Source organism: Pezoporus occidentalis, unplaced genomic scaffold (genome assembly GCF_034315485.1).
Source record: "Pezoporus occidentalis ecotype Australia unplaced genomic scaffold, CSIRO_AGI_Poc_V1 ctg97, whole genome shotgun sequence".
Classification (NCBI taxonomy): domain Eukaryota; kingdom Metazoa; phylum Chordata; class Aves; order Psittaciformes; family Psittacidae; genus Pezoporus; species Pezoporus occidentalis.
Window position 1 is genome coordinate 1,841,623 of NW_026916336.1, and position 18,723 is coordinate 1,860,345.

The following is an 18,723-nucleotide window of genomic DNA, read 5'->3' on the forward strand; positions in this document are numbered from 1 at the left end:
AATGGAAAGATGCTCTTACAAAAGAATGATGAAGGAGCTTCATTTAGCCTTGCAAAACGAAATCTGAGAGAGAACATGCATACATCAAATAAACATAAGGTGAACTGAAAAGAACAACACAGGAACAAATAGGCATAAACGGATCACTAAGAACTTTAATGTGGAAACTGATGAGATTTCAGCTGTCAGAGAAATGACGTTAAAAAAAATACAATCTTCTATCAACAGAAACAAGGATCTAGAATCCAAGGAACTTTCTAGGTAGTCTGTGCTGGATTTTATGATGTAGCTCCTGCAGTAGCTGGAGACAAAATTCAGTGAGCCAGATTTCCTTCTGCTCCCATATACATATCTGGCAGACAGAAGGCTTACATTTACTCACTCCTTCAAAGTCATACATTGCACTAACTTTATCTTGTTAGCAGAAGCTGCCACATGGCAAGGCATTATGCCTTGCTTGGGAGAACAAGGTCTCCATTCAGCCTGCAAGTTTACACAAGCAGGAATCCCACAGCATCTCACCTTAGAAAGCAGTGTACCTGTGGTGCTGGCAGCACGTAGAAATCAGGAATCCTGAATACAGTGCTTGGAACATACTTCACAAATGCTCCCTCCCTCCTCTCAAGCAATTCATACCTAAGCTGTACAGTTTTCCTCTCAACGTACCTCTCTCCAGCTTCTCAATGTCATGACATGAACAGACTAGAAAAGAAAGGGAAAAAAATCATTTAGATGAAAGTAAGTAACACAATTCTCAAGCTCAGCATGGCAGGAATAAATTGGATGTTCATATTTAACAGAAAATAATGCCTCACATGGCCTTACAACCTGTATGTTCCAAGATATTGTCCCTCACTTCTTCCACTACTTCCACATGCTATCCCATAAGCCACCTCTTTTTCACAGACAGCCTGCACTGCATGACAGGGAAAGTGAACATGATATTCCTTTTATCATTTCATGCAACAGAGTCTAGTTTTCCCTGCTGTCTTATTTTCTTCTGTTTACTTACTAGTGCATTTAGGACAGAAAAATTGAAGCTTAGGACAGAGGAGTAATGTAATGCTAAGTCTACCCAGAAGTAGCATGAGCCAGGATGCTGTGAAACTATGACCATGTCTCATTTAGTGCATACCCTGGCTAAAACCAAATTATTGCACATTTCTTTAATCACACAACATGTAGTAGGACAAGGGGGAATGGCTTTAAATTGACAGAGGGGAGATTGAGATTAGACGTTAGGAAGAAATTCTTCCCTGTGAGGGTCGTGAGACAGTGGAACAGGTTGCCCAGAGAATCTGTGGCTGCCCCATCCCTGGCAGTGTTCGAGGCCAGGTTGAACAGAGCCTTGTGCAACCTGGTCTAGTGGAAGGTGACCCTGCTCATGGCAGGGGGTTAGAACTAGATGAGCTTTAAGATCTCTTCCAACCCAAACCAGTCCATGATTATGATGATTCTATATGCTCACAAAGAACCCATCCTTTACCCACATCTCCATAGAATAAAAAATTGCCTTTCTCCAGAAGATAAGCTACTATCAACAGTGAATGACCTGTATTTTTATTTAAAAATCCCCATATCTTTACCTTAGTTCCAAGGTAAAAGATCTGACCACCGCAGCTGCTGATGGACTGGTAACAAGCTTTCTCTCCAACCAGTGCCTACAGGGAGGAAAGTTATATGCAGGTAAAACTCCTTTTTGTTTTTGTAAAGTTTCCCAAGAACATATACATACACTTGAACTTCAGACACTTTGCAATTCAAAAATCAAAAAGAGGACTGGGAGAGAACAACACAGATTGCTGGGCAGCAGTAAGTAATAAAGTTCTGATGTCACTCCTTCCTGCTTGTGAATGCAGCTTAAAGCGCTTCTAAGCTCTTGTTGCCCAGAAAATATGACAGAATCATAAGGACCCTCAAGCATTGCTCTGTGTCTATCTTCAGAAGCAAAAAAAGTTATGGGGCTCTTCCCTTGCCATCTGCTTTTTCACAGATCTTCCTCAAGAGCAAATGTGTATGAGACACAGATGGAAAGAATACTGAAGTTGCTACAACAGGAGTTTGAATGCCAGTAACTAGTGTTCAAAAGGCACATTTATAATGTGAGAAATGGAGGATCACATCAAAATTAGAGATTTTACCCACGGGCAGTGCTTGCTTCCCACTCAGCTATATAGTTACACAGCGTAGTTATTTGTCCTGTGCTTTTCTCAGTATGGTCAGATAGCAAAGCTTCCTGGATCTCTTCCCACTGCTGAAAGGTGTGTCCATTCCAGGGACTTTCATTAAGTAGAGTTATTTTGTAGACTCGCAATAGCATTTTAACAGGCAGCACTTATCTGGGCCTGTTAGTTTGTCAAGCCACACATTTCTGGCTTTCAGGGTAATCACCAGAAGTCATCACAGGACACGTCAGAGCTTCTGGAACTGAGTACAAGATTATTCCACGTAATGACCTATACCGCCTTAGTGTCAATCTCTAGCTGTGCTCTGTAAGGTTGTGCCTGACAATTCCAGATGGCAGACGGTGATTGCTCATTCAGACTAGACTCCACCTTCTGAATCTTTCTTCCTCAATATGCAGCAGAAATAATGACAGCAATGCTATCATGGGAAGCAGATAAAGCAGTGAATGCCAGATAAGCAACATCTTTGTAGATCTAAAAGGCTGCAAAGACTTCTCCGTAGATTTGGCCATTCAGATTTGAAGAAGCACTCTTTTCTTTGCTGCTAAAGAAAACCGTGACAGAGAGGTCTTTCTTAAGAAAGTCTGCCATTCTGCACTGAAGGCACTTCTCCTTGGGCTTCTGGAGGCAAGTCATGACCATATGCTGGGTCTGAAATTGCTACAGACCCACGAGCCTTCTGCTAGTACTTTGGGCCAGCTAGTCTCACAGAGCTATAGCAGAATTGAATAGGAACCATCTTCTCCAGCTGTGGAATTTCAGAATCCCTAGGCTATCTCTGGGGAAGGAAGCACTGGGAGGTTGAATGCAAGGACAGAAGGACCTTTCCCACACACACTCTTGGCAAACTGTTTCCAAAACAGAAGCAGCCTTTATTCCATTGAAAGCAGTAACTTTTCCCACAACCATGACTTAAAAAAAATCCTCCACAATTCTATGGCAATACAAATACCACATCAAAGCAAGCTTGCTAAAGGCACATGTGAGTTACTGGAGATATCAGGAGGCACTGAAATTAACACCTACTTCAGAAATAAAACATGTCTAGACACCACAAGGGCCAGGGTGTAAAAAATAAATAACAAGCATGAAAATCAAAATAAATGAAAGATAAATAAACAAAAGAGGAAAAACCAGAAAACACGATGTTTGAAGTGTTGCAGCTTCAACGGCAGGGAACATGTACTGCACAGACACTGCTATAGCAGAGTATTTGGCACACAAAGTGGAAAAGCTTACAGGTATCTCTTGAAGAATAAAGTACAACAGCTTTTTTTCCTGTACAAAGTATTCCAAAGCTTGGCAACTTAAAAGCAGCTCCCCAAAAACATCAGTGCACAAAAGGAAACATGAGCTGTCTGTTAGTTTACCACATCAATACCATGTATGATTTTTGAGATACTTCAAAAAAGCTTTTTCCAAAGCTCCAGGCTTGTGCTTAGAGTATATCTGAAACAGAGCTACCTAACACAAGCAGACAATTTGTGCCTACCAGGGCTTCGCTGACATTGCCTCCCGTAGCCAGGGATTTGAAGTGGCTGCTGTTGTATACCAGCTGCACTTCTGAGATCTCTATGGTCTCCAGCTCCTCCTGTGTCTGACGATCTATAACATGCAGCTTCTCCACACTGTCCAGAAGCACAGCTGTCCGTGAGTTTATCCACTGAAAAAGCAACAAATCACAGATTTCAGCAACACACACACAATCAGGGGCAAACCAAACAGGCTCTGACCATATCCGTGAGTATCAATTGTGGAAGTTCTAGGATGGCAAGTCACTTCACAACAGCACCCACGCATAACTCCAAAGGTAAAGACTCCTTCTGGAGTACCAGCTTTTACATTGAGAAAAAATACAGGGAACCTTCTTACAGAAAACACCTGGAGACAAATGGCAACCCACCAGAGTTCTTGTGCTCCTGGTACACTATGCTCTAGCACGCTTTCTGTCCAAAGGTCTGAAAACCAAGACTACTACAACACCTCAGTGCCGGTTCTCAAGTCCCTTAAGAGGGAAATATGGCACCAGGACACATTCAAAAGAGAAATAGTACATCTAAGTTTAACTCAAAGCCTGTCATTCACATTCTGTGGCATTGACTTTAATGTTTGAAACCCTGCAAATAAAAAGACATTTTTTTACACCACTTTCACAATATTTTTTATAAACAGCCAAGCACATTTGTTCACAAACTTCCAAAAATTCCAAAAATCCAGCTGATGTGGATGTTTATCTTGGTATTTTGGCCTTTTACGTTTTACTCACTGTATTCTGTAAATGCGTTTTAGAATCAAACTATTTTTTTTGGTGTTGAAAGCATCAAGCAGTTTTGGTGCTTTAGCAAACAATCACATATGGAAACACCAGAATTTTATTGAGCCAATTACACAGAAGCTTGCTTTTTTTTTTTACTGAGAATACAGAATTAAAAAAACAAAAAAAAACTTTCTTGCCAGATTTTCTCTGGATCTTGAAAACATTTCCTCCAAAAGGCTAACCCTCTTTCCCAAGAAAAGGGAGTATAGTTGCCTCCCTGCTACTATTTTTTTATCTTTTAGCTATTACTTGCTATTTCATTTGTGCTGGTTTTCCACTGAGTCCCAAGTTTAGTGGCACTTCCATTAGTTAGGTCCAGGTAACACAGCCACTTCTTACGCTACATTTGTAAAGCCAATGGTATAGAACTAAGGGCTATTGAGATACATTTACAAGAAAACTAGTGCAAACCAGAAAAAAAAATAGCCATTCAATACTATTAAGACTCACAGTAAAGTTGATGAGGTCATAATGCAGATGAAGCTGCCTCTGCTTTGTGACATGTATTGCACCAGTATCATCTCTCTTCACCTAAAAGAGAAATTGGACAGGTCTGACTCAAACTCAAGAGACTCTTCAGCTCAACTTCTCTTGTCCCAGAGGGCATCACACCAGCTCCAGGAGCTCTGCTCAGACACATTGAGCATGCAGTAATAGCACACACACTTCTCAAATGAAGTGTGATGTCTCACTTTCAAAAGCACTCATGCAAGTGAGGAAAAGGAATGCTCTGAGCAGGGGACAGTAAAAATACACGCCCTTTGCTGGGCCAATTTTTAACCATTTATTTGTACTACAAGAGTTGAATATCGTAAACAAGTTGGCACTACATGTGTTCAAGGGATTATTCTCCTCAGTCCCATCTCAAGTATTATCTAAGGCAATTCAGTTTCTAAAAGGGGTGTAAGCCTCCAGTATTCAGACAGAGAGCACTAAAGGAGGACTGGTTCTCATTCACTGACTCCCAAGAGACCCAGCCCCATTGGAATACTGAATTGAAGGGAGATACTGCATGACAACTGCCAGTCAAGGGTTCTCGCAGCCCATGCAGGAACTAGTATATTTCCTGCTCATTAAATTACAGAATACTGATGTGAAACTGGCTTTAATTTATCATCATTAAAAAAAAAAAACATTCTGCAGACCAAGAAAAGGGTTTTTACATTTTGATAATTTGAAGTACAAGTGGGACCTGAATTCAAGAAACATGGCTACTGTTTAGTAACCTATAAGCAGAGCAGCACCATTGGCCATAGCTGAGCTGTGTATCTGTACAGAGGCTCATGCGATGACATGCACACCTCCAGCAAGACAGGCTTAAACATAAACATACATCCTTTTCTTTCTCCCCAGGTTTAGAGGGGAGAAAGAGGATTTAATCCAGACAACACAATGCCTGGGTGCTTGAGCAAAGCTTAAGGTCCAAGATGACAGCAGAGCTGGGAAACAAAATTAGCACTCTGAAGCCAAAATGCCAAATCCTCTGAAGCCTAGGTACTGCTCTTATAGTGAAATCAGACATGAAATCATCTTCAAACATATCTGCACGTGTAACTTCTGCAGATCTAAACAGGACAAGTAGCATGCTCTTAAGTCACATTCCAACAAGACCTGAATGCTGTTTTTTCCAGACTCGTGTTTTAAAGCAAAAAAATAAAATGGTATCTCAAATTCACATGATCTCCCTGAAAACAATTCACATTTTTCTACTTACAGCAGAAATAAGCTGCAAATCAACACTTCTGGAATGCATGTAGCTCATACCTCTAGATTCGCAGGGAAGGGCACCCCTGCTTGCTGAAGAGCAATGACCAACACGTTTGTCTTTCCAAGCTGGTTGCAAGCTGCAGACATCCTTAGCATGCACTGACATTACACTGACATTGAGACAGAGGCTCAGTCAAATGAATATGTGGATAAGCCATGATCATCTGAAAAGCAGCATAGAACATCCAAGGCTTACCAGAAGAAAGTGAACGACGTCTCCTCGACAAAACGCAAGCATTGGGTTCACAGAGTTCTGTACAGCCACAAAGTGCCACGCCAAAAGAGGGACACTAGAAGGGTCCATCTGTTAGACAAAAAGCACAGCCAGTATTTAAGGTACACAGGGCAGAACCTCAGTTTCAGGCCACATGCTGTTCATCAGCTGCTACTCACTGACTTTGCCATGTACACACATAGGCTGTAAAGCAATTTCCTGGTCTGCTGGCAGCTGAGCAGTAGCTTATGCTCTTTGATGCAGTCACACAGTTTAGGGGCAATGTGTATCTCTTGACAAAGTGGACAGCCAGTCAGAACAAAACCTGTGTCCTAGCTGTATAACGTAAATCCAATCTCACATGGACTGATGGACTACAACAAGCTGCAGCTTGGTAGCAGCCTTGACTCCATTCTCCCAATCTAGCATGTCCCACATCTTCCCCCAGGTGCTTTTCCAGGAGGAATTAAACCAGCAATTAGTGGAAGCACATAATCAAGAGTTCAGAAGACTATTCAGTGCTCTAATTCCACTTCGTTTCTGTCCCTCTGGTCAAGGGTTCTGTCATACTGTTCTCATGTAAAGCAACGGCCCCAGTCCAAGCTGACTTTAGCAATAACCAGGTGAACATCCCATCAGCGGGTGCATTCAGGCTGCAGCAGGGAAGACAAGAAGCTAGCAGTCTTCTACATTACTCCCTTCCTACTTATTGGAGAAATTCAGCATCTTTGCATAGGTACAGCTGGAAGCAGCCTTTTCACCTCCTTTCTCTCTACAAAAAGCACACATCAGACCAATAGATTATCACTGCAACTCTACAATGTAGAGTTTACTGCATGCTGATAAAGTAACAATACCAAAGACCTACTCTCAACCCCTTCACTCTAGAAACTGTTTGCAGCCATAATCAAAAAAGCAGGTCTTTGGCTTCATTACTCACACGACCATAGGGAAAGGTCATCCACACTTTCAGAGATGGCTTCAGGCCAATAACCAGTATCTTTAAGAAACATAGAAAGGCAAATTAAAATGTCTGAACATATACCAGCAAACCTCTCCTTTGCGATTTCTCACAGAAAACCTTCTGCAAGCAGCAAGTTACCTTTGTCAGGGAGGCCATAGCCAGCAGTGAATACTGGGTGATAGGATGGTCTCTCAGATCAACTTTTGCATGTAATGGTTCAATACAGCAAACTTCCCCTTTCGAGCCACTGAAGAGACATCGAGATTCACACGTTCTCACTCCCATAACCCTCCTGCAACGAAAAGAAATCAGCTTGGTGGCCAGCTATGAAGAAGAGATCAGCCCAACAGCCTCATGAAATCTCAAGAGCCATCCTTCGTAAATATTGTTTTTAAGAAGTCCTTTACACAACTCTAGATATCACTTTTAGTGTCACTAAAAGCAGTCACATAAGCTGCTCAACTATGGACAAGAATTACTTAAGATCTTACTTAAAAGTAAAGTTTTGGAAATTACAGGACATGATCAGATTCCCTTGACTGTCAATAGTTCCTCCTTGTCCTTCCTCCTCTTGAAGAGGCCATGAAGAAAACAAGCAGTTACTGCAGGGCAGTTCTCACTAATGAAATAAGTAAAACCAAGAGGCAGAACTTTTATGGCAACTACCAAGAGCCCACAAGGAATGCCAGGATTGATACTTTAATAACTTAGGCTATTCTTTGCTATTATACCGCCAGATAAAATCTTACTTCAGCTGTGAAACTGTACTGCAGTCCTAAATCACACCTTCAACATTCAGACAGTAGCATTACTTGTTCCAGGGGGAATTTTTTTGCTTGGGTTTTAAAAACTGTAACCTAGAATTATTTTCTTGTACTTTCTACAGGTACTTAAGAGTTATTGTCTTACTTAAATGACAGTTCAAATACGGAGCCTCCACTGTCATTGCAAATTGCAAGCGTCGGGTCATCTGTAAACTGAGGAGATAATTAGAAGTGTCACTAAGAAATAAACTACAGGCAGAAAAAAGAAAAAATGTATCTATTGCATTAGTAACAGCACCCAAAAGTACAAGCATTGTATCTACCAGAAAGACACTTTTGACATACAGAACTGAGATAATTACATGATGTGTGAGAAAAGTAAGGGAGAAGAATTTGTGTGATGCATCAAAGTCTCTGTTCTGACCAGACTGCCAAGGAGCATTATGCCCTGGTAGGAAAAGTCCACTTATAATGAAGACATGCACAAAATCAGATGTGAGTTTCTGTGCGTGACAACAACACTGTGATGAGCAAGAAGCCATAGATGATTCCTCTTCCAACACAAACATTCACAACAAGTTATTTGAAAAACTTGAAGTTTCTACACTCCCAACTCATTTAAGTTTAAAGTTGGCAAGTCACATATCCAGTTCAAACCACAGCAAATTTTAGAGAAGTGTATGCTAATAACTATTTCATCATAAATGTTGGCATCAGAGAGAGGAGTTAGAACAGACAACAACTGTTGTTTCTTATAGTACAACCCACAGCAGTACAATTATTTCAGCTCTCAAAACACTCAGTTTCTTTTTGAAATAGATTTTCTGCTCCTTTTTCTCACCTCCGGACACTATTACCATATAGCTCCTAGGTAGCTGCTCTAATCTATAAACCTGAAAGCTCTACACAAGGAAAGTCAACACAAATGACTGAACACAAATGTGTTTAAAAAAGTAACTAGTATAGAATCACAGAATGAGCACATGTAGTGTTTGTTACCTTGATATGCAGTATGGCTGTCCCTGGGGGGTGGGCATCTGTTATTGATCGCAGAAGCTTCCCACTGGCCAGATCCCACATTGTGATCTGCAAGCAGATTGTTGTCAGTACATATGTTTACTGCCAAGGGCCTCTCTTCACCACCTTACAAATTATTACATGGTAAACTTCTATATTCCCAATATCATCCCAGGTTAGTAGGGTCTTCCTATCAAGAAAAGTGATTTGAAATCTCTTCCTACCCTGTTCTTATAAGCAATTTACTTCTCTACTTATACTCTCACCACAAACCTTGTCACTCCCCTTCTCCTGCATTTGCTCAGCATGACAGATCAGGAAGGGGAAACAGCTTGGCTTGAGGTTGGATATTAAATTCAGGCAATTTAAATCAAACTTTTTATTGGAAATACTGTTTTATATGGTTCCATGTAACATCTATCAATGTTTCATAGACCAGATGTTTCAGAACTGCTCCTCCAAAATACTTTATATGAGTATCATTTAAAACTGGCCATTGGCTCTGCATGGATTAGATCTGTATTTCCACATCATCTGGAACAGTCCCTCATTTAGCCCTATCACAGGCACTGGAGCATGTTTTATCTAGAACGGATGTGAAAGCCAAAGAAGCAAAGGGAAATGAAACCAAAAGAAAAACAAAACAACCTTCTTTGTATTCCATGGTCCTCCCAGTTTTACCAAGTTAACTCTATCTATTTTGCTTTTGTTTCAGTCTTATAACTTTTGTTCAGGAATTGTTTTTTCTCCTTAAGTTCAGGGAAGGGCATAAAACTAGAACAGTAGTTCTTAAGGTATTAGTAAAAACTAACCTCGGGACTAGACACAGGTTTCAAGAAATTCAAGTCATTGCTACAGCAAAAACTAGCTTTACATTACAAAGCACAGATCTCAAAGTGACCTGGGAAGACTAAGTTGGGTGTCCTGTCATCGCACATTTCAGTTTATTAGGGTCAGGATTTATGTCACAACAAGCTGTGATTAACCAAATCCTTCACTGTATTCCGCATTACCCATTTCCTCCACAGAAACCTACCCCCAGTTAATTTGTCTGAGTCAGCTCGCTGGATGCAGGAACTGGCCAGCCAAAAACGCTCCAGACAGATCAAGCCACATACACTGCTTTCTCAACACAAAACCAACGAACAGCTACATACTGAATGTGCTTGGTTTGGAGCTATTGTCACCTCTGGATAGTCTCTCAGTAACAGCATGCAGAAGGGCAGGGCACTGGACCATCTCATCCTATGGGAATTACCTGTCCTTTTGCAAAGCCACACAGAAGCCTCGAGCAGTCATTGTTGATACTGAGAGCGGAGATAGCCCCATACTGGGCCCCAAGAGCAGTGCTGCCCAGACACAGCCGAAGAGCCTGGTTTTGATCTACAGCAGAAGTAAGAAATTAAAGAGAAAGAAAGAGCAATCATAAAATTTAACATCATGCAATTATTTACATTTACAATTCACTTGATTCACAGGCTTACAATTAAGTTCTTAAGAGTTTACAAGATGAGAGCACATGTTAGTACAGATATAGTGGGACACTCTTGCAGGGAAATACAAAAATTATAAATTATTTTAAAGCTACAAGACAGGCACAGGGAATATGGAAATGCAGGGGTACTAGAAAAATCAAAGCACTATGCAGCTTTCCTTTTATTGTTCTACAATGGTGCTTAAATTGCAGCAGTCTGATGCCAGGGAGCCACAGCAAACCACAGCACCTTCTGCTCCAGGGGCCAGGCAGAGTGTTTCAGCCACCACCTCTATTAACTAAGCATAAGGCAGTGGAAACACTTCAAACTTAAGGCCATCGCTCTGCACACAGCTCTCTTTAGTAGGATAAGATGGAAGCAGAAGCCATGTGATGGAAATAAAAATCATCCTTTGCCATGCTACTAAAAAACACCTTGACATCACTGTGACAAGGGTGTATATGGCATAGATTAGAATGAGTCAAAGAAGAAAAATCATAGAAAATTTGCATGGAAGCTCAGAAAACAGAGCTACAGCTGGAAAACAAGTTCCCCCAAGAGGTATTCTCCAGATGGTGTCCTTCAGGTCCCAAAGAAATAAATCCTCTTCCGGAGGTCTGGAATTACAGTTCATTTACCAAAAGGCCATCTCCTAACCATAGAAATATGTTTAAAAATAAGAAAAATACTGCTGCTTTTGCTGTTGAAGGTGAATTGCATTCTTTTCCTTCCACTTTAGTTTAAACCTGTCAGTAAGTCGATCAGTAACCTGTTTCCTGTAAAGCATGAAAAAGGAGAATCCTTCACAGCTTTCAAACAGAAAAGGGTAGCAGCTCCAGAATCACTACTGCTTTCAGTTCAGCCTGACATCTTAATATGCATACCCACATGAACTTTAAAGTCCATTTCCTTCTTCCCTCACCGTCATTTCAAAATAAACAAGACCCCCACCCCAAAATTAAATGCTTTGTATGACTCAAGTCATTTCTTCCTAAGAAGGAAGTGCCCACTGCTTGCCAGCGATGCATTTTTAGAGTTGAGAAATGATCACTTGGAAAGCTAATCCCACAGAAACCCACACCAGTACATCAAAAGATGACACATGGAGAAGCCATTAAATAAGATGGATGAAATTGCTTCCAAAGCAAAGCAAGACACCTGTATCAATACACTCATATTAATCAACTGGTAAAGTAGTAAAAATGGATAAAAGCAAAAGGTTATAAAAGCTGATCTAATGGTTTTCCAGATTAATATTATCAACTTTTAACTAAGGCACATTCAGGATTAGGCACAAAAAGCTTTTTCCAGGTGTTTGAAACAAAGGGGCTATCAACTGTCAAAAAAATGCTTTTCATTTTGCAATTCACATACAGCAAATTTTCAGTTGAAAAAAACTTCTGGCAGTAACTATTTGTGTTGCTGTCAAAGTCTGAAGTCAAATGAGATGGCACATTGATACAGCTCTACAAGTAAAGAATAAAAAGTTTGTGAATAGAAGTCACTTTCCAGCAGAAAGGAATACACATAGCACTCCAGAAGCTATTACTTCTCAGATCACCAGGTTTTAATCAAGATCTTTCCCTTGAGCCATGATTTTCATAAGTTTGAAAGGCCTGCTTTATGTCCTGCAGAATTACTTGGACGTTATAGGTCCTTTCCTCCCACCTTTATTAGGCACAGTGCCCATAAATGCTCTCCCAAGAGATATATCCCTCTTGGCTGGGGGATGGTGAGCTAATGGGTGAGCGCCTCACCCCCTGCCCTCAGCTTAAGCTATTGAAATGATTACTCAGAGCAAGCGTTAAGTCAGGAACCTGTGGTTACCACATCAGGGACCCACTGCTCCCTCCTCAGCAGCGTAACCCATGCACGAGCAGGACTTTTAGAAGTTGCTGTCTGCTTGCACAGATTTCACAATTTCTGGCTTGCTGCTCTCTGAACTGGGTTCCTTCTTCATAGTGGTCCCACTTGACAGCTCTCAGGCAGAAACAGATGGATTGTAATCTTTGTCCTGTCCCAAAATAATTCCTTTAAAACCAGCTATGGACCTGCTGCCCTAAGACATTATAAATAGCACATTTACCTGTTGCTCTGCTGATCTTGCCTGGAGAATTTGGAAGTGTGCAATGCACATGCATTCAATAACCAATTCCCAGAGCAGCCAGCAGTATCACCCACTGACTGATTACTGTACTGCCTTACTTGCTGCTTATCTGGTATTTTAAATTCTTGCATAGACAACATGCAAACTGGGCAAGACAGGAGTTGTTCATGCAGGGTACGTGCACAGTGCAATGTTACTGTACCTTTTCCTTTTCAGTCCACACAGAAAGGGCCAAAAGAGGAAAGAAAAAGCCAGAAATCAATATAAAAGGAAGGAGCAAAGTAACAAACAGCATATATGTGAAGTTCTTCAGAGAGAACCTTCAGATTTTGCTGACAGTGCTTCCTTTTACTAACATTTGCCCTTTTGGTTTATTCGAGTAACTGAGAGGATGCTGTGGCAGCTAGTGTTTTAAAATCAAGTGGTTTAAAAAGCATATGGAATCAGTGAAGAAAAATGAATTTATAAATTTGGACTTCACTGTATTGAAAAAAACCCAGACATCAGAGAGGAAATAAAACTGGAAGTTCACAGTGATGTAACTGGTAAAACTATTTTCAGCAGGTGTCACCACCCAGCCAATCAACTCCCCATTAACGTCAAAAAACATTCAAGGACAACAGTTCCCGAAGTCTAGATTTAATGCTGTCCTTAGGTGCTTTGGGTCTCCCAAGATATCATGTCATTCCCACAGCTCAACAAAGGCTCAAGACACTAAGTTTTACAGCCAACAGAGAAAATAAGTGGTTCCACACTAATCAGTACAAAGCTTAGCTATACAGACTTTTTCTGTCCAGAACATAAAGTCTCCATGAAAAATAACACATTTCAGTGACTTCTGTTTAAAGGATAGTTTTTGAGTAGTGTAAAAATCTCTTGATTTACTTTTACGTTACTTATAAGTAGTGTAAAAAGCTCTTCTAGAAGGATGGAGGAAAAAAAATCTGAAAATTATTTATTGCTTTAAGATCCCTTCCAACCCAAACCATTCTATGATTCTATATAACTAACAGCAGATACCACACATGGCAGATCAAGAGGTTTAGATGGGATGTTAGGTTGGGGGCTTTTGCCTCTACAAGATTATGTGGCCCTGGAGCAGGTTACTAGGAGTGTGCAAATGCATTTGCCTGTTGGGCAGTATTTTCCATCCGTAAGAGTTTTTCAAGACTTGGCCAGACAAAGTCAGGGCTGCCCTGACCCGATTATTGGTGACAGCACCAAACACAGGGTGACTGCAGGTCTCTAGAATCCCTTCCTACCAACACTTGTAGCACAAGATGTCAAAGAGTTGGCATCTAATCTAACAAGTCCACTAGAAAAGCATTCAAAAAAGCAGAATGAAAGCCACCCAAGAGTCCTCAAAATGACAAAGCAGAGACATCAAAAGGTACAGGTGGACTTAGGAAAAGACAAGCAAAATAGCTACATAAAGCAAAAATATAAGCAAGAAAAAATAATGGGTTAAAAGATGTGCTGGTGACACAATACTCAGAGAAATTTAAACGTCAGCAATGTTCAATCAGAAAACAGACCTACATTTTTGCAGGGAAAAAAAAAATTACGTTTCCATTGTACAGTATCAGCCATGCGCACAGCTTACAAAACTCAAGTAAATCTCATCTGCATTAACACACCTTGCAGAAAAATTTCTTCATGAAAAAAAAGTACAGAAATTGATCAATCTACAGGCATAAACTGCTGGTTTAAATGACAGACTAAACCCAAGCCAGAACACTAATCCTCAACCTTTGTGCACAACAAGGACTTATGCAGCCATATCCTGCAAGGATTTCTCTCTTTGCAGATAGTTCTGAGAGCACTGCGGTCAACACCCCAGGTTTTAGTTACAGAACTGAAAGAATTTAGCAGAGAATGGAAGCGTCCAGCCTCCTTCAGCCCTTAACTAATGCTTCATCACCCTGATGGCAAAAAATTTCATCAGAGCTTCCCATGCTGCAGCTTGTATCCACTGCCTCTTACCTAACACCACGGACCACTGAGAAGGGTCTAAGCCTCTCTTGTCTATACCTTTCCATTAGGTAGTAGAAGATACGATATTCCCTTAGTCACCTTCTCACCAAATTTTCTCAGACTTTCTTCATGCATCATGCGCTTCAGCCCCACAGTAATCTTGGTGAACCCTCTCCACTGGGCTCACTCACTGCAGTACATACAAGTCTTCCTTGTACTGAGCAGTCCAAAACTGTACCCAGTACTTCAGATGTGATCTTAAAAGTGCAGAATAGAGGCAAGTATTCATTTTTTAGAACCTGCTGAATGCACTTGTGATAATACAGCCCAGCACATAGCTGTATAAACAATAACTTTGTATGTTTCAATAGATCAGAAAGCTTTAAAGGCCCTGTTGCAAGTATGCAGAGAAGTTCTTCAAAGCACAGACATTTATTTTAATTTATTTTAATTTATTTTAATAAAAGCCAACTAGTGGAGAGCTTGCATTGCTCCAAGTTTCCTAAAGGCCACAAAATGAACCAAATAACTACAGACTATACAGCCTTGCAAATATCATGGATAAAACAACAGTAAACATGTTGGTCCAGTCATCAAAGAAAACTAGCATTGAGCAAAACAAGCAAACCTTACAAAATACATAACCCAAAATAAGACAGCATACTAAGCATCCTGGACATTCAGGCATTCAGTGGCCCACTCTGTTAAACAGGGCTTGATGCAGAAATAATCACGACAAAGGTAAGAATGACCGTTCCTCTTTGCATGCTTATATGGAGTGTTACAGCCCCTTCTGCAGTGTAAAATGCTAAAAATAATTGCTCTCTATTATGACACTTGCAGAGAATAATTTCTTGTTTAAAAGGTTACTGACTTCAGAGTGTCTGCAAATAGAGGCACAACAGGAAAATCAGAGTAAATATGTGTTCCATAGCAGTGGTATTGGAGATCTCCATTTATCAGACAAATTCTAGGAAAACCACAAAGATGTACAACTAAAACCTCTGTAATATCATGTACTGACTGTAGCAGGTAAGTAGTTTTTTACATACAGATTAAGCACATCATGTAATCGTTTCAATACTGGTAAGCAAATGGCATCAAATAGTTTTCAAATCACCCAGAAAGGTGAGTTTTACACTGTCTGTCTTTCCCATCCTTCTGTTGTACCCTGTCCCTCATAACTTTTGGTCTCTTGAATAGTTTAAGCCAACTTCAAAAGAAAAGCAAAGAAGATAATGAAATTTCTAAACCTGCTGCATAAACAAAAGGCACAGAACCCCAATGTGACAGGAGCAATTCAGGATCTGTTCTTGCTCAGCTGGCAAGCTGGATACACAAAGGCACAAGCTCAGAAACCTTTTAAAGAAAGTTTGGTGTTAAGAGGAAGGAAATAATAACTGAATGAAGGGACACAGAAGTGACTGGTGCAGGGGAAAGTCAGGGAAGGAGAAACCTATGATGCAAGCCTGCAGGTACCATGGGTCAGAAGTTTCACTTCCATAAGAATGCATTTTTGTTTCCCTAATTCTGGCAGCCAGTATGCCATAAGTAAGATAAATACTGTGTGAGATGATGGTTGCAAACTGGTTCTGGTTTCTTCCACATGTAAACAGAGTAATTTATATTTAAAAAAACAAAAGACTCTAAATTGTCACAGAGCTAAATATTTCAATGTGCCAATCCCCAACGGAGCAGAAGAAATATGCAAATATAGAATATTACATGTGCTTCATTTCTTTCAGTAAAGAAAATCCCATTTAGCACAAGCAGAACACACTACAAGAAATCCACGCTGCAATTCTAATTCAGGCTGGGCTTTTCTTCCTTGTGCTTGGGTTTAAGATCATTAAAACGCAAAAAACTCAAGACATTATTTTAAACTTACCAAAGATGAGTGCTAACCCATGGGAAGTCCCCACTGCGATCAGATTTGATGCTGCCTGAAACAGTCATGCAGAAGGATTAAAAGTAGATGAAATGTCAGTGACAAATCCACCACTTAAACTCTTTCTACATTCATGCGAAGTTTGCCAAAAAAGGGGACGATTCAGAAGGTTACAGACAGAACCATTTTCTAATTTGTGACAAGCAATTCCTATGTGAAAGCTAGAGAAGTATTGCACCTAAACAACCATCACATGCATTTTCTCATGTTCAGAGGGCTGCCATTTCCTCTGCTGTTTGAAATTCAAATGCTCAGAGTGATACCCACAGTGAAGTATCTTCTCCGTAAAGGTAGACTCACTCTTTTGCTATGGTAGCCGAGTCTAAATACCCAGAAGGTTTTTCTCACTCAGCTGTTTATACCCACATCTGAACTCTCCCACAACCCTGGGCAGTGCTGGTCCCCTGAAGAGACAGTCCACTGCAAGCCCAGAGACTCCAGCTTCATACCATGGGGAATTAAACATAGTTCCAAGGTCCTACTGCACTTGCAAACCTGCACCAAATTAAATAAAATTTAATAGAAACACATGATGCTGTAGATATATTAATGTTGTTCTACTTCATGTTTCTTAGCAAGTGTAAGTCAGATTAAAAATATTAAGCACTTTAACATATGGAGTATGTAAGTACGGGTTTTTATCCCATGTGCACGAGTGTGCTTCCACTTTTGCTGTGCAACCTTCTGCCTTAGATGTGACATTTTTTGTTTTTCTTTTTTAAAGAAAATATCTTATTTCTTTTGGACTGCTGCAACTAAGCACATCTTTAGTTTCTTCCTAAAACATTAAAACTCATTTCACAGGGACAGAACAAATACTTGCTGTATTTCACCTCCTTAAAATAATTCTCTTCTCCTTTAACTACAGACACTTCAGGATTTTAATTAGCACACTTGACTTCAGAAGTTTAATGCAAATTGCTAAGCAGGAGTATCTTTCAGACAGGGTTTTAGTGAAATTTGATGTTTTAAGAGCTGTAGAGATTTTGAGCCCATCACTTTTTATGAGCACTTCAGTTTAAGCTTCTCTAAAAACTTTTTAGGAGTCAAAGCAATAACTGGCAAAGAAGAAATAGCTAGGGAAATGTAATGTGTTCAACAGATGAACACTTACTCTATGGGGAAGGGTTAGGTACTCAACTAACAAGCCCTAGTGATGACATGAAAATGGGGAGAGTGTGGGGACTGATCAGCAGAGAAGCAGCTGGACAGTTAATAAAGGTTGCACTGTCCCCAGTAACTAGATGCTTCATGCTGCTTCTCCCACCCCTCATATCTGAAAATTTTCAATAAGGCTAAGAAGGCAGATGCCTTTATCAGCTGTCTTAAATTATTGCTTTAACAAACTTGCATGGAAACTAACTACAGCTGAAAATTGCTAGAGTACTTACAATTGCAGTGGGCAAGCCAGCATCCACTTTGTCCTAAAAAAACAGGAGAAGTCATGAGTTAAGAGAGACAGAACTTCCAGCTCCATGCATATGTCTCATAATTAGAACCACAAAATGCAGAAAAAACACCAAGTTGCATTTTAATAGTCCCACCAAGGCAGAGAGTGCTGAGGGAGGGAACCACTGGCTAGAAATACCCAGAAGCAATGATAAAGTGCACAGAAGTGGAGAGAAAGTAGAATATCCTGTAATTCCGTATGGAAGTTATTGTGTCCTTCTCAAAACAATCTAATCTTAATAACAGTTCTCAGTATTCTCTCTGTACACAGCATAGTCATCGTCTGCAAAACTACTCCCCCCTTCACTCTCAAGCACACCTTCTTAGCTCCGCATGCAGGTGGCTCTCCCACACCTCCATCAACCTGAATAACAGTCAGCAGCAGCACACCACAGAGACTCTGGTCACACAGCCATCACACACTCTACAGATGAGTCACTTCTAACAGGCCTACCCTTGCATGCTTTAGAAATCGTATGCTTAACAAATCACCACCTTAGCTGTAATCTGGGACAGTCAGTTTTCCCCTGGCAGTACAATC

At 40.5% G+C, this 18,723-nt stretch overlaps 1 protein-coding gene across 4 annotated transcripts in view; it reads right to left on the bottom strand.

Annotated features, from left to right (window-relative positions):
- The window catches only part of VPS8 (VPS8 subunit of CORVET complex), a 76,000-nt gene that overhangs the window by 51,541 nt on the left and 5,736 nt on the right, over positions 1–18,723 (bottom strand). The window contains exons 5-16 of one of the 4 annotated variants that reach the window (XM_062606457.1): positions 18,125–18,157; positions 16,679–16,728; positions 10,488–10,623; positions 9,212–9,298; positions 8,358–8,425; positions 7,587–7,740; positions 7,425–7,484; positions 6,467–6,574; positions 4,954–5,034; positions 3,679–3,849; positions 1,587–1,661; positions 667–702 (exon numbers count right to left, since the gene is read on the bottom strand). In XM_062606457.1, the coding sequence (XP_062462441.1) occupies positions 667–702; positions 1,587–1,661; positions 3,679–3,849; positions 4,954–5,034; positions 6,467–6,574; positions 7,425–7,484; positions 7,587–7,740; positions 8,358–8,425; positions 9,212–9,298; positions 10,488–10,623; positions 16,679–16,728; positions 18,125–18,157 (1,059 nt within the window). Of the gene's footprint in view, positions 1–666; positions 703–1,586; positions 1,662–2,141; positions 2,435–3,678; positions 3,850–4,953; positions 5,035–6,466; positions 6,575–7,424; positions 7,485–7,586; positions 7,741–8,357; positions 8,426–9,211; positions 9,299–10,487; positions 10,624–16,673; positions 16,729–18,124; positions 18,158–18,723 lie in introns of those variants that run through there. The other 3 variants (XM_062606458.1, XM_062606459.1, XM_062606460.1) reach the window with 3 other exon arrangements.